Source organism: Mixophyes fleayi, chromosome 10 (assembly GCF_038048845.1).
Source record: "Mixophyes fleayi isolate aMixFle1 chromosome 10, aMixFle1.hap1, whole genome shotgun sequence".
Lineage (NCBI taxonomy): Eukaryota > Metazoa > Chordata > Amphibia > Anura > Limnodynastidae > Mixophyes > Mixophyes fleayi.
The window spans coordinates 37,535,579-37,551,239 of NC_134411.1; the positions used below are offsets into that span (position 1 = coordinate 37,535,579).

Sequence of the window (15,661 nt, forward strand, 5' to 3'; positions counted from 1 at the left end):
AAGATTAAAAGCTGTTGCGTTTATGCTGAACTTTATTAGGGCATTGTCCCTCATCCACTTCTATTTATTTAGTTTTATACATATACAATACTTGCTAGAAAAAATGCAGTTTAAGGTAAAATGTAGAAACATATGATATTCATTCCCCAGGTCTATGCATGGCTCCCAGATCATTTCTTTAGTCTTCTACTAAATGAGTTTTTGTCCTCTGCCTAGTTTAAGCAAAATCCACTGGATTGGTCCCGTTTAGGCCTCTGCAAAACCACTGGCACTTCCTGACGTTCTGCTAGCATCTACGTAAATAGCCACTAGCAATAGATGTTCATCTCTCACATTACACAATATCCTATGTAAAAGCTTGTACCTATTATATAATCTTCAGATGCGGACCTGTGTGGAGGTCATCACAATTGTTTTTTAGTTTGTGCTTTTAAGGGGACTTTGCATCAAAATTATTTTTCGTAATAGTTGTATGGCTGATTTATGTGGCTAACATGAATGGAGGGAGTATTTACATGTAAAAATTATGTCTTAAAAAAAAAAAAAAGTTAGGTTACTATTAAAGCTAGCATATATATATATATATATATATATATATATATATATATATATATATATATATATATAAAAAAAAGAGAGTGCTATTAGATAATTATATCAATTTTATTAAATTAAAATATATTAAGCATAAATAACCCCAATGTAGCTGTACAGAACTAGTCTGGAGAAAATTAATATCACAAATGTTTCAATAAAATTTAGATATTTTCAATCCAAATAAGCTGTCCTCAAACAGCAAGAAATCCACAAATGGATCAAAGACAAATCTTTTCAATAAACAAATAACTCATAAACATGACATACAAATATTAGTTATAAATATTGGCTTTAAGTAGGATCTAACTTAATGTGAACTCTTCAAAGGTAAATTTAAAGAATAGCAACTATAAAGCAGGTAAACAGTCCATGGGGCATTCGTTGTATTAAACCCCTACTGTTATGGGAACAGAAGTTTCTTCTGTTTCTCTGCCGACTTTAGCTGAAAACCAATCACCAGCGTCTGCCAAGGGATTTTAAAGATGGTGGTCTTTATTTGCCTGCTCTGTATTACATAACCAGTCGATCCCTAGAAAAAAAACAAAGCTGCATGTAGCAGGCACAGGAAAGAGGCCAACTTAGGAAAAATGTTAATGCAGTTCTACAGATTATTTGTACCTAAAACCAAGTTTTCGTTGGAATTAGGTTAGATTTTTTTAAACAACAAAATGTCACTTCTGATTCTTCCGACCCAGTGTGTCACGTGACACCTCTAAAGGTTTGAGAATAGTAAAGACATGTGACCTGTCCTAACCTGTACACCCATGCTAGATACATCACACATGACAGTCTATAACTCAAAGTGACCCCCATGCCTGATGATAATCTGATCTGTCAATCAGATCATTATCAGATATCCTGGTAAATGTAGTCAGACAAAGACGTCTGTGGCGCTTAAGTAGCGCAGCCAGATCTCTTCCGGCGTCACTGGTGCCTGTGTGGTCGAAAGATGACTGCACTCAAACAGCCAGATCTTGTTCAGTTTGGTTACTTGCATGTGTGGCCAAATTTGACTGCTCATAATGCTTAGACAGTATGGCAGGATTATGCCGTGTTTGATCGACATTCGTTTTTAAAATTGGGTGGAATTGTCTTTTAAGATAACAGCATTGAATAATTTGAAAGCTTTGTAGCTACTGTTCTGTAAGTGGGGTGAAAAGTCTTCAAAAGGCAGTAAAACACAGAGAAAAACAGCCTACTCCTGTATCTGTTCCTTTAACAAAGGGATAAGTAACCATTTTTGGAAGATCTGTCTGTGCTTTGTTGTGAACACAACACACAGGAAATTGTAGCTAACTTTTGTGTGCTGAGCCTAATTTCAGGAAGGGCAGCTATTCACAGGCTCTTGGGTTTGGGAATATGCTGATGTTGAAAAACAGATGAGTGTTTAAAGAATTTGTCCATCTTGCCCTTCATCCTGACATCAGTAACGTTGCTTGGCTTGTTTCAAGGTTTCTATGAGTATTGCTGTTTCACATGGTCTGAGAGTTTCCACATTTGGTAATTTGTTTATTGTTGCAAAAGCTTTTTCTCCATGCTTAAAAATGGAAAATTGTCCATGCCAAATTAATGTGGTAAGCTCTAACCAGCAGAGTAATAAGCGGGCATAGTTATTAAATTGTTACAATGTAACCCTGGCATCTAAACAGTGAAGATTACTTTATACCTAAAATTCTGCACTGACTGCTGCATTTAAGTGATTTGCCCATATTTTATGAATGATTCATTTCATTTCCTCTCATCCTCAGGGTGTCACTTGATTGGGCTGTTGCTTAATTTAAAAATAAACTTGTGGGTGGGGTTTAAGAGTACATGCTGATGTTCCAGAAAACCGGTTAATCAGTGAGCCAGTGTGAAACGTGAGCGTTTGATGAGGCTTGTTTACAAGGCTGTGCGGCTGTGATAATCTCTTCCTTTTGCAATGGTTCCTGACCTCAAGTCACACTGTATGTTTTACAGGAGCATTCGATATTTCTCTATATATAAGATTACCTCACTAGGCTGCATAATATCACGTGTCAAACATCAGTTTAGAGGGTAGTGTACAAAACAAGATATGCTATATACTTAATAAAGGGGATGCATTTTGTTTCATAATTATTTGCAGAAAATGACTATTTAGCAGAACTATAAGTGATCAACACGTTTTGGGATTGTAGGTGAGGGAAGAATATAACAAAATTAAATGTTATACTTGGCGTGCTCTCTTCTATAAACAATGGAGTCAGATGTTTTGTGGGTTGAACCTATATTAACAGTAAGTTAGTGCTTCAGCGATGTCACTAGTTTCTTTATTGTTGGGCTACATCCTCCAAAAATCTTTTTTTATGGACGTCTGCCATGACATAACACATTTAGCTATATACAAGCATTATTATTATTATTATTATTATTTTTTTTTTGTTCTAACTCTAATTTCTTCCCTGCAGTGTACTAATGTGTATTTTTTTTGTTTTGCAAAATGACTATTGATTTACAGGTAAATGGATGAGTTTAGGGGGTGGGTGGGTTTAGCGCAGGTCGCTAGTATAGTATTACTAACAGTGCGCTTGCTTTCATTCTGCATGACCTGTTGTATTATGATCAATACTGCTGTGTTATATAGGTCATGTGTGCTTGCGGAAGAGTAGTGTGAGGAAGCTGGGAGTGGCATGGCAGGACGGCCTCATCCTTATGACAGTAACTCCAGCGATCCAGAGAACTGGGATCGGAAATTGTGTAATAGACCTCGTAAACTGTACAAACACTCAAGGTAGGTACCACAAAGCTGGCTGCACCACATCATTTCCTCTTAGGTATAGTGAGTGGGTGTTTGAAGTCTGGTATGATGACTGATTGCTCCGTTTTCATTCATCTTTAATCTACTTAATTGTTATTTCTGCATTGTTTGGTGCAACATATCCGGTCTCACTAAAATGTCATATTGCTCTAACCTGCTTCTTGTAGGTGACTGTAAATGATTTACTGTGGCGTGGGACTGGCATGCTGATAAAATGACATTCCTGGTATTTGCAGGTCCTGCTTACTGTAATGTGTAACCTGTGCAATGTATTCATGCTTAATGTTCTGTGCTCAAGACCAATTGCCGGGGACACTCTGAGCATAGTTATAAAGAAAAAAAGCAAGATACTTTTTGGCGCTGAGACTATGTGCTGCAATGACTCATGGAAGGCTGTTTGTTCAGTCCCTGCAGCTGTAGAGAACCTGTGTGTTCTTGAGCAAAAAAATTTGATAGAAAACACTGCTGACCAAATATGAGTTTGTGAAACTATATAAAATGAATGAAATAATTTTATGTTCTAAATAAAATATGAAACACCAGGAACACTAAATAGTTGATAAAATGAATGCACACACATTATGATCAGTGCACTGATCTAGACACAATTAACTCTATCCAAATGTAGATTGGGTATTATATTAAAGATAAAAAAAAATCACATTTAATATTTTCCTTTCAAAAACTCAGTCTGTCACTGGGGACTAATGTTCATCACACCCCACAACGTTTTTTTCTGTGTTGTTGTATCCTACTGTCCACAGCGTCCTGCATTCAATATATCAATCAGTCCATCATGCCCCTGATTTGCCCTTGATCACATAAAGCAATCCTCATGTCCAATAGCTTTACTGATTATGTAGCCCCATCACAACAATCAAAAATATTGAGTTATGTATACATGTAAAATAATTGACCGAGCAAATGAACAGCGTGCCCTCAGAACCCGAGTTATAATTCCAACAAACTGTCAGTGTGTACACGAGACACAATGATCTCTAATAACCATAGCCACAGGTTAGCAGTGTATAAAGATTTCAGATGCATATAAATTCCGTTTGTTGAGACTGCACTCTCCTGGTTTGTGGGACACTTCTAAACAATCGCTGTCCGCTTCACATAATCAGTTCCTATCGGCTTTCAGCTTGTTGTCTCCCCCTCCGTTTTCGTGCTATGCGCTGATTGTGCTGTGAACTGTCTCTGCCGACAGTGCTATAATGGCTTTCACGTTCAGGGTGAACCCAGGGGGCAGACTGAGTAGATATTGGTTGCAAAGATCCTCGTGATGATAAAGGATAATTTACTCCCTTTTTTCCTGACGCGTTTCATCACATAGAAGTGATTTCTTCAGAGAAAAAAACATTTTTGGATCGTTTTCTTCTTTTATACATGCCCTCAATTAATTACTTAATTATCTGGCAGCTGCAATAGACAGCGTTCTTTTATCAATGTTACAAATCTATGTTTTAACCTTTCACTTATTATAAATACTTCAATTCTGGGCATAGTTCCCTGCTCTGGATGTATTGCATGAAAGTCTACACCCCACCGGGTGGAACTACGGTTATTTCTGTAACACTGGTTAGCTGTAATATTGTGAACTGTCTGATAGTGCTGTGTTTAGCGCATATCAATTTAATGGAGCAATAGATATCCCTAGTTGAGACCAGACTGCTGTACAATGCTCATGGAGGTATCCTGGATGCAGTGATTAGAAATCTGTTTTAACAGAGCATCTTGATATTTTATTTCTAGAATGCTATCCAGTATTTAAAGTCGAATAGCACAAAATATACCCCAGATGTCTCTTAAAGACTTACCCAGTGTAAGCACTCTCATTCTTAGTAACTCACTCTGTGGGCGCAGTGCTGCAGATCAGCCAGTAGGGGGAACCAGTAGCAATGTACCCCCGAGCACCAGGGAAACCTGTGCTGCTTGTTAGGGACAGGAACTAATGTGTTGCGGTGAACGCTGGCAGCAGCCGGTGCTGCCACTTTTGGATTTGGGGAGGTGGTGGGAGGTCAAAAAGCAGGAGCACTTGTGGTGGTCCTTCCAGGGCTGTAGCATGGTAGGTGATGAATAATGCAGACAGCGGGTCTGGGACCTGGGCTAGGAGAAATATCGCCGCAGAACATATTACATAATAAAGGGAGAACTGCAGATGAGTACCAAATGTTTAATGACTTTTGAATAAATAATTTGTCTCCATTAAAGTAGACTATTTGTTTTAATATGCAAAGCTCAGTTACGGTAGCAGGAAAGAGTTTGGGGAACAGACAGGAACTGCTGAGACTGGATGCGTTGGCCCTGCTCCTCAGTAATCTGCAGTTCAGAGCACACAACATTGCTAGGCACGCCCCCTGCTGGCACAGCATGCCCTGTACACAGGGGTGTTCACACTGTGTAGAGGATCCTCTCTTCCTTTAGTGTGGCCCCTTCAAATGAGTACAGTCTCCACATGTGACCAGATAATGTGTATACAGTAGAGTATTGTGTGAGGCTGTTTAATATCCATTTAAATTACATCATATGACTCAGAACTATTTATATGTAGAAAAATAATTTTGTGTGGGGCATACTGAAATGAAGTAGTGTGAGAATAATGTGCAGCGCACTAACATAAAATACATGTGGGGAAATGTTAAATATTACAGCATTAGCATACAAATGAGATGCCTCCAGTTTAATAACGGCCTGACTGAGCGCTGGTGGATGCAGGGCTTGGGATCGGCAGAACCACACACATTTTTGCCTCATGGGGGAATTTCGCTACTTGACAGTAAACCGGTCACTGGGGAGATCGCTCGGCTATGTTGTGTAACTACATTATATGTTAGACCTGCAGAGGTGTCCTGTGAATCTCATTAATCATATTTTAATAGTCTGTTTAATTCCACCTGCTAAGAACTAATGCAGACGCAGTGATCATTGATCCCTGGGATTGCTGTATTTTCTTAAGTCTCGTTCCATACGGAACACAGTCTGAGCCAGTTATCTGAAAGCCTTTCCTTGGCACATGCGTTACAGGTCATGACACCTATATAGAAATGTGCATATATAAAGGAGCTGCAAATATGAGCGTCAACTTGTGTGGGAAAAGTTATGTGTGTCAAACGTGGTAAAGAGGACCTGCCCTCTTTGTGGCTTCAAATAACCTGCACCACCCCTCCTCTTTGCCCAAGAGAAGCTCACCGCTCCGAAGTTAGCATGCTATTCCATGTTGGCCCTCCACACCAGTAATAAAAACATTCAAACTATACACAACCAGGGACCCTGGTTGAAATCAAACCCAGGACCCCAGCAACGCTAACCACTGAAGCTTTTCAGATTGTAAGACTAGCAGTTCTTTTTGTTACTTGTGTATTAAATGTGTGTATATGTGTTTGTGTACATTTAGTTAATAGTGTAAGCCTATAAATGTAAATGGCCTTGCAAAATTCTTTGAAAACATCTACCGCTAGCTGAGGACTGTCCCAAAGCCCAATTTCAACAGATAGTCCCTCATTCTGTCTCTGGCTTATTGATTGATGGCGTTATATAAATAAACATTGGCAATGAAACATACACTTGGATCTGATGAGTTTGCTGGTCTATATTTTATATATAGAACTCTTTCCACAATCATCTTAATTAAGCTTACAGCCTTAATTACACACAATGGGGTCAAGTTTTTACTGGTACCTTATTAGACTTCAGGGAAACCCACAGAAATGCAGCGAGAACATTAAAACACACGGATAACGCCACACTCCACACAGATGGTTGAAATAAAACCCATGGCCACAGCGGTGTGCGCCAACAATCCTAACCACTGTGCTACCATGCCGCCTAGTTAGACGTGGACCAGGCTCATGGATAGTGTGCCTGAAGTAAGCTGTTACTCGGTGGGATGACTGCTGTGCAAGCTTCTCTTTGAGACACAGTGTAGATTGTACACCGCAATTACCAATCCATAAAACGTAGAAAATCATTAACATTTAATTTGTGTACACTATTTAAAGCAATGAATGTAAGTGTAAGGGCTCTCCAGGAATCTGAACCCTGTTCAGCTAATACTTTCCTGGAAAAGGGAATCTGTTTGGACCTGTACTGGAAGCTATATTTGTGTTGCCTTCCATGTCTGGGCATATGATATTCTGATTTATTTGCCAGACCATTGACACATAACAGTGTAGATATCTTCAGACTACATTCTATGTTTGGTTGTGTTCAGGAGTCATTGCTGTGTAATTGGTTAGGGCTCTTTGGGATTCATTAGAATGTTTAATACAGAGATGGAGTAAGTGGATGTTTGTTTTCCCTTCAGCCCATTGGCTTATTATTTATTATTAATATTATTATTCATTATACGATTATTATTAACAGTATGTGCTATCTGTAGTAACGGGAATATTCCAGTTCAGCAGAACAGTTTTTGTATTTGGCACAGTAGTAAATGATTTGTAGTATAGTTTTAGCTATGAAACTCTATGAAGTAAGCCTGCATTTGTTACCATATGTGTCTCGCTCAGGGCCTTGATGTATATTATAGTACTGGTTATCAGAAGCTGCAGGCAGTGTGTTTACTTCCTGCTTTTCTTCTCTTTGATTGAGGAGCTGTTTTTCATTCTTCAGAGAGACTTTCAATAAACCATTTAGTACGTAAAGGAAGGGTTCACTTGTTTCTGTTTTTACACTTGTTACTTTCGTGTCCCCCTATTGAACCAGACATTGTTGTAGCTTGTTCCACAGCCTTACTCTTCGCACACACTGTTTAGACGTGTATTATCTATTGTCTGCCTGGGTCAGGCGTCGTATCACTGGCTTCTTACTAGAATTTTTAGGCACTACTGTAGCTTCTTAAGAAAATACCAGTGATGCTGAATGTGAAAAGTTTTGCTGAAGTATGTATCAGGTCATTGGAACCATTAGGTTCCCATCCCAATGTCCATTCACGTGCTTTTACTATCGTTTACAAGCGCTAAAGTAGAAAACACCAGTGGGCACGAGGTGCTGCAACGTGTCTCTGGAACAGTCCGCGGAGACACAACGCGTATGAATTTTTTCTAAAACCCAAGCTAAGTTTTCCTCACATACCATAGAGATGTCAGAGAAAATGATCAGAGACTTCTGTACTGCAGTGGATTCTAAACTTTTTCAGTTCAAGGCACCCTTCGGGTCTCCAAAATTTTTTCAAGGCACCCTTAAGCCAAAATTATAACCAAGTAGCCCCCCGCCTTGCTTACCCCTGGCCCTGTCGGAGGCACCCCTGTGAGACCTCCAAGGCACCCCAGCGAGCCTAGGTGCACAGTTTGCGAACCACTGCTGTACCGTATTAGCCAGCAATGTGCACAGCCGGACATCGAGGTCGAAGTCTGTCGGCACCTCGTGTATTACCCTCTTAGGGGAAGATTCAACTCAGCCATGTTAGTGTAGGAATAACACAGCACTAATTGTATTACCATTAATACAGTAATTTTAACCAGTTTTTTTGCTCATGGCCCCGAGGGGTACGAGTAAAAATCAGCGTTAAAATTACAGTACTAGAAGTAATACTGCGCATTTTTACTGTAGTAACCGGTAATAGTGCACAGGTTGCGTTTTTCCTAGAAAAATGTGGCTGAATTGAATTGCCCTCTTAGTGTCATTTATTTTTTGCATGCTGTGTTGTCCAGGGAATCCAATCTGCCATAATATTAAAGTAATAGATTTATTGTTGAATGTTCATTAGAAACGTGTTTAAAATGCACCTATACAGATGTGTTTTTATATACAGATTTTTTCCGTACACCGTGTCTGTCTCCCGTTCTCCCGGTTTTTCAGTGACCTTTGAGTGTTTGGGGGTTATGTTACTGGAGCAGACCAGTCTTGCAGTGCGTGTCGGACCGGTGTAGTCAGATGTTCTCTGGATGACACAGATTTAAGTCCTTCTTTCGAGTAATTTGCAGCAGCCGTGTTAGCAGATCTGGTGTTCTACTAGAAAATCTTGTTAGCCTGGGAATAGCTTAGAAACACCCCCCCCCCCTTCCCGTCTGTATCCTGCCTGTCACTGTGGCACATCCAATAGCAGGCAGCCGGTAAGACTGCTCTCACAAAGCAGCACTAATGGGCTGGTGTGGCTGGAGACGTCAGCCCGATCACTATGCGCGTCTGAATCACTGATTGTGTGAAAATGATTTGTATTAATATCTGGGAGGTGACATCTGCTGAATAGATGCCATTGAGGCTTCGGAGTAAGGAAAGGCTGAGGAACATTTAGCCGTTGTACTATTTCTGCAGTGAGATTGCAATATGCTGAACTTTGCAAGGAATGCACAGAGATGCTGACCTGGCTTCTAAAGCTTCATCGTGTGATGCCTCTCACTTCCTTTGTGCTCTCATACCAAAGGTTTTCCAGTGCCTGAGTGGGCAAAGCACGAGGTGTGTATTCCTGTACCCTGGTGGCACCTGGGCACTGTGACATGATGTGACGCTGCCGCAGATTCAGTGTTGCCTTTCCTTGAATTAATATATATATATTTTTTTTTTCTTTTTTTCTTTTTTTTTATCAGTTGTGTAAATGTATGGGCTGATGCCTGTTATTGTTATGGTCATTATTTTCTTGTTGTATATGTTGCTGTATGCATTAATGATATTATATGAAGTATTAATTTAAACCTAGTGCTTAGAGTTTCAGCTGTAACTTGATTCTCCAGAGTACAGTTTATCTAAATCAATAATGTTTCTTATTAGCAGGGTGGGAATTGCTTTATAGACAGAAAAAAATATTCTTTTTATCCATTTTATTTTTTATTAATCTGTATTATAATTGCTTGTAACGTAATCATGTACAGCTTGGCTCACACAGATATTCATTAAATTGACATCCTCATGGTGATAATGACATTTAAATAAGACTCTTAAAGCTAAATAATCTACCAAATGTGTGTGGATTTCTTGAGCATTTCCTTAATCTATTGATTATTAATGTAACCTGTTCATTAGACGGCTCAGAGGGTTAGCTGGTGTTTGGCCGGTGGATCTGATGTAGCACATTCCGGAGACAACTTAATGCAGTGATGACGTATTATTTAACCATGAGTCCATGTTCCCATCGCTCCATGGTGCTGGGAATTACACCGTGCTCTGGAGCCCCCCTGGGGCATTGTCCAGCGTGATAAATAGTTACTTGATTGTCACTATTGTCTGATAGACTGGATGTTCTACACAATCCTTTGTGTCGGCCTCCATATCCAGACTGTGCTATAATCTACTTTACATAAAGCATCCAGCAGACATCTGGCCGGCTCTTCTCTCATGTTACTGTCTTCTGCCAGCTCCGGCCGCAAGTATCTGGCTGACTACATAAAGCAGAGTCTTTGTGCCATGTGCTGATACTGCTCGCTAACTGACAGGTCCTTATACTCCTGTTCTTCATCTCTCGGTTATTGCAGTCTCTACTGCCCCAGTCAGTAGGTTTCTGGGTGTTTGAACCTCTAGAATGAAGTTGGGAGGGAGTTTGTGTGTTCTCCCTGTCACATGGCAGTCCTCTTTAATGCGCTGTTGTGTCTTCTTCTTTCCAGCACTCCATCGCGTGGTGCCAGAGCGGGAAGCAGCCACATAAAGATGAGTCTACATGGTGCCAGTGGCGGCCACGAACGATCACGAGATAGACGTCGCTCGAGTGACCGGTCCCGAGACTCTTCCCACGAGAGAGGAGAGAGCCAGCTGACTCCGTGCATCCGAAACGTTACCTCCCCTACACGTCAACATCAAAGCGGTACCTGTCCTCCACTCTTCTACAGCCGTGCTTCATTGCAATCGTTCACAAAATGTGCGGGTGTATGAATAAAACATCTTGTTCATATCCGTATATGGGGGTTGATAAACAAATGTTACTTGCACTTAGCTCCGTGCATATAAAAATGTAAATCTTTAATGCAATTATTTGGAAATGTTACAAGATGTCTTTTCAGTTTGTATTTTAGGTAGTTTAAAATTGTGTAGTTAACTATGTCTGACACATGTAATACTTGTAGATGTCCTGCGCTATATCTAGGGGTTACTTTGTGTTACTTTATGAAACGCACGTTCACATTGGGGACATTTATGAAACCTGCTAACGGGGTAGAAAGGTGTTGTTACCCACAGCATCCAAATGTTTGCTTTCATTTTCTAAATTATACTAGAAAAATGTGGTTGCTATGGGCAACACCACCTCTTCTGCACCGTTACCAGAAGAGCAGTTTTCATAAATGTGGCCATTGTAATCCACTGTCACCATGGTAACTGCATCATTTGTGGTCATCACATGATCTCCAAAACCTCAGACATGCCAGGCATTAGTCTGAGATGACGAGAGGTCTGTCACCTTCTAATGTGTAAAACTGCAGTGTTTATGAACTCATTCAACATCAAACATGAATTTTGTAGTGGGTCCTGTTCTTATGCCAGCTGCTCAGCAGTTTGTGATTACACCGCCCCCCCCCCCCTTCATATTCAGGAGCCTCTCTAATTGGTGGCAGAGAGCTGGCGCGCAAAGCCTTCGTCCGTCCATCCATCCATAGACCCTGAACAGCTCGGCTGCTGGCACCTTGTAGCGCTCTCCTTTTAGCACAATCCGGTCCTTTATGTAACTGGGAGTGGAGGCCCTCTTAATTGCTGCAATTGGGCAAGGATGGGTTATCCAAACCATAACCATTTTAAATGAATGCTGACAAAAATAGATTGTCTTTTAAAACACGGGATATTTTTAATTTGAAGCACAGCCTATTTCTCTTACATGTATAAGATGGATGAAAAGCACGTTCTGCCGTTACTGTCTGTTGCTTCAGTTTTGTGTATTTTGCTTATTTATATTTTTACGGTTATTCTGATGTTTGAGAAGCCATCTTTAAATCCATATATTTGTATCTAATGCCCATCTTCATAGGAATCTATTTTTGCATATCTCATCCACATTTAGCTGTAAATATAAATGTGTTTTTTGTATTTGTTTTTGTGAGGATTGAATAAGTATTTGTTGTTTAGAGTCTGACATTTGAAATTCTGTAACCAATTGGAATCTAGGTGTTATGTTCTTTTAGAGTAGTTTGGAAAACAAAGCAAATGTCTGTTACAGGTTGTAGTACAATTGTGCACAGCAGAACATTTTTATTAAATAATTCTTAAAAGTGTTTATAGTCATTATGTTCGAAGTGCGGCCTTCAGTCTAATCTATTTTGTGTCTGTTTTCTATGAGAGTCGTCGCTGCTTTGCTAATTCAGTATATCATCATGTGCGGCTCATCGGAGATTGGACTTTGGCCAGAACTGTATTGAGGCTGGTTATACGTTGTTGCTGTTTGTTTTTTTTTGTGCTTTTTTTTAAATATCTAATGTTTTTCCATAATTGATTTATTAATCATTATTTGGTAGACATTAGAGAGAGGCGGCTTTAAATGAAATTGTGTTCGAAAATCTCCGCACAGGGTCCTGAGGTGACCCCAACAAACAGATACAAGAAGACGAAATATCCACAATCAATGACAATTGAGTCAATTTGTGCCACTAAGAGGAAATGGGGAATGAGATCACCTCTTGCTGCAGCTTACGCTGGACTTAAGTGATTGGATACAAGGCAGGGGGCGAGTGATAAGGGGCCCATTTAATAATCAAGACTTTTATTCCGTTCACTAGGAACCAGTGCCTCATACATATATGGCAATGACAACACTGGTTTAGCGCACACAATGTGCATATCCACTGAGTGTAGGTGACATTCTTTTAATATAGACACAGATCAAGTGTGTAGTTATTCTAGATGGAGCAAGGGATATTTTGGCATGCAAATCTATGTACTGCACTGTGTGATTGTGGGTCATGTTTCATGTGACGTTACAGTTGCAGGTCTCTAAATTGCCATTTATAAATAACCCCAGTGTTTACCGTTTGGAGCCTACATAAAAGGATTTCTTGACCCAAAACTAAAATGTTCTTATTGGGGGCAGTCCAGTGAGTTAAATAATGAAGTGACCTTTAACCTTGTGTTTGCTGGACTCTCGGAGATCCTTGATGCCTGTAATGGGTCCTACACCGCTCTCGTGTACTAACAGATTGTCATATACCATGTGAGCGAGACATTGATACTAATCTGAGTAGTTGGTACAGGACAGAATGACATGGGTCCGTTAGACATCTGTGAACTGGGCGACTATGGTGACCAGAACATAGAACGGACTATAAACTGAGCATTACTAGTTTAAATGGCAGCAGGGTATTACAATACTTTTCTAACACTCACAAAAGTTCTCATGTTTGAATTTTCATCAGCCCTTTCCAGTCCATTTATTCTCATCATCTAATAGCTTTGTCTATTTCTAGGAAAACAAATTGATTCAGGGCGTCTGAGCAGATAACGTAACCCTTAATCTGTTGCCTTGTTTCTTAAGAGGTGTTACTGGAACAGGTCAATCTAATATAACAGAAAGAAGTCTAAGCGATTGGAGACTAAGAACCGCGATGCAATTTATTCACATTGTACCTGAACCTTTTGCTCTCCTGCAGATCATCCAAATCACTAATCCACACACTGAAACAAACCACTTGATTTTCTTTTATAGATCGAGAGAAGGAATATTGTTCATCCCGGCCGAGCAGCCCCCGCCCTCAGAAAACCTCCCCCAACGGTTCCAGTAGTGTTGGGCTCAGTAGCCGAAACAGTAGCCTGTCGAGTTCAGAAGGGAACTGTAAAATTGCCGGGGAGATGGTGTTTGTGTACGAGAATGCGAAGGAAGGCGCCCGGAACGTGCGCACCAACGAGAGGGTCACGCTTATAGTGGATAACACCAGATTTGTTGTAGACCCGGCAATTTTCACAGCGCAGCCAAATACTATGCTGGGAAGGTTGGTATTGCATCGTTCTACGTTGCTGTCTGCTCGGTCTGTCTCTGTCCTCAGTCACTGGCTACTTGTATTGCAAGATATGTTAAAATGTGTCAAGAAAAGAGAGACCATTGATCCATAAAATAACCTTCACAATCTGCGTTTACTTCACAAGATAATTTGGCAAAATATTTAATGCATTGTGGTTGTAAATAACTTGCAAACTTTTTTCATGTCTTGAGGTGTAAGTGGCGCTCAGATTGCCAGGGGCTGTGGTACGTGAGTGGTTAATAACGCTGCGTTTCTCAGACGCTAGTGAGGTCACTCAGCTTTATGTATTTGTACCTTCCGCCCCCTGTGCCTCCGCTTTGTACCGGTCACTCCGGATGATGTGCTGATCTTGTTGTGCAGGATGTTTGGATCGGGCAGAGAACACAATTTCACCCGTCCCAATGACAAGGGAGAGTACGAAGTGGCGGAAGGAATCAGCTGCACTGTGTTTCGGGCAATCCTGGTGAGATTATACTGCCTGCCAACATGTTCAATGTTTTCTTACCGTATGTGATACTCTCAACCTCTGCTGGGGGTTTACTCCATGTGTCTCTACTTTATTATCTGACCAGTATCTTGCTTTACTTACATGTACGGTATATCCGTGTTTTCAACTTCCTTTCTCACCTTTGTCATCTGTTAGTCATTTGTGCGTATAAGAAAAACGTGCCGTTTGCTCCGTTGTCACACAAGTAGCTTCCTCCTAATTAACATGCAAGTGTTGCTCTCATATGCTGGGTCAATGGGGAGCTATGACTCTGTACTGGGCACTACAATGCTGATATAGTTGGGGGCGGGGTGTCTTCTATGTTTGGCTTACTGATTGCAAATAATTCTACAATCCTGCTATGTACATGTATTTCCTCAATCATTGTCTTTTCTGATAGTGAACAGTTTTTTAAATGTTATAAAGTACAGTCTGCAAACTGTACTAGACGCTAACTTTAGACATATAGTCAGTCTCCTTGATTTAGGGGCATGCTGGAAGTTGTAGTTCAGGTCTATTGCCTGTTCTATTAACCCATTGATCACTTTAAAGGACCTTTCAAACAGCAGGCTTCCATTAAAACTATTATGCCCAACATTGACCTTTACCCTTATAGCCGTGGTACATATAAGCTTTAGTTTAGAAAACATAGTGCTGCTTGCTCCCCTGTGGTGTAATCTGTTTAGTTTGGTTACTCTGGTTTACAATCTGCTAAGCAGACTTGGGATTGTCGCCCCCTCTAACCTTAAACTTCATTCTGCGTTACTTCTCTGCCGCTGTTAACTCTTTGTAGTCCTGATACAGACACCGGGTAATGATTGGTACATGCTAGTTAGTGGCTGCATGCAATAGACGATATGTGAATAATGCATTTTTTAACATGGGTAGCTTATGGCTTTATACGTTTTTTTTCTAATTTTGAAATGC

At 40.3% G+C, this 15,661-nt stretch overlaps 1 protein-coding gene across 6 annotated transcripts in view; it reads left to right on the forward strand.

Moving 5' to 3' along the window:
* The window catches only part of BTBD10 (BTB domain containing 10), a 28,473-nt gene that overhangs the window by 3,879 nt on the left and 8,933 nt on the right, over positions 1-15,661 (forward strand). For 2 of the 6 annotated variants that reach the window (XM_075188453.1, XM_075188454.1), the window contains exons 2-5: positions 3,203-3,349; positions 10,918-11,168; positions 13,935-14,217; positions 14,608-14,710. In XM_075188453.1, the coding sequence (XP_075044554.1) occupies positions 3,249-3,349; positions 10,918-11,168; positions 13,935-14,217; positions 14,608-14,710 (738 nt within the window). In that variant the 5' untranslated portion in view covers positions 3,203-3,248. Of the gene's footprint in view, positions 1-3,202; positions 3,350-9,598; positions 9,776-10,917; positions 11,169-13,934; positions 14,218-14,607; positions 14,711-15,661 lie in introns of those variants that run through there. The other 4 variants (XM_075188456.1, XM_075188452.1, XM_075188455.1 and 1 more) reach the window with 4 other exon arrangements.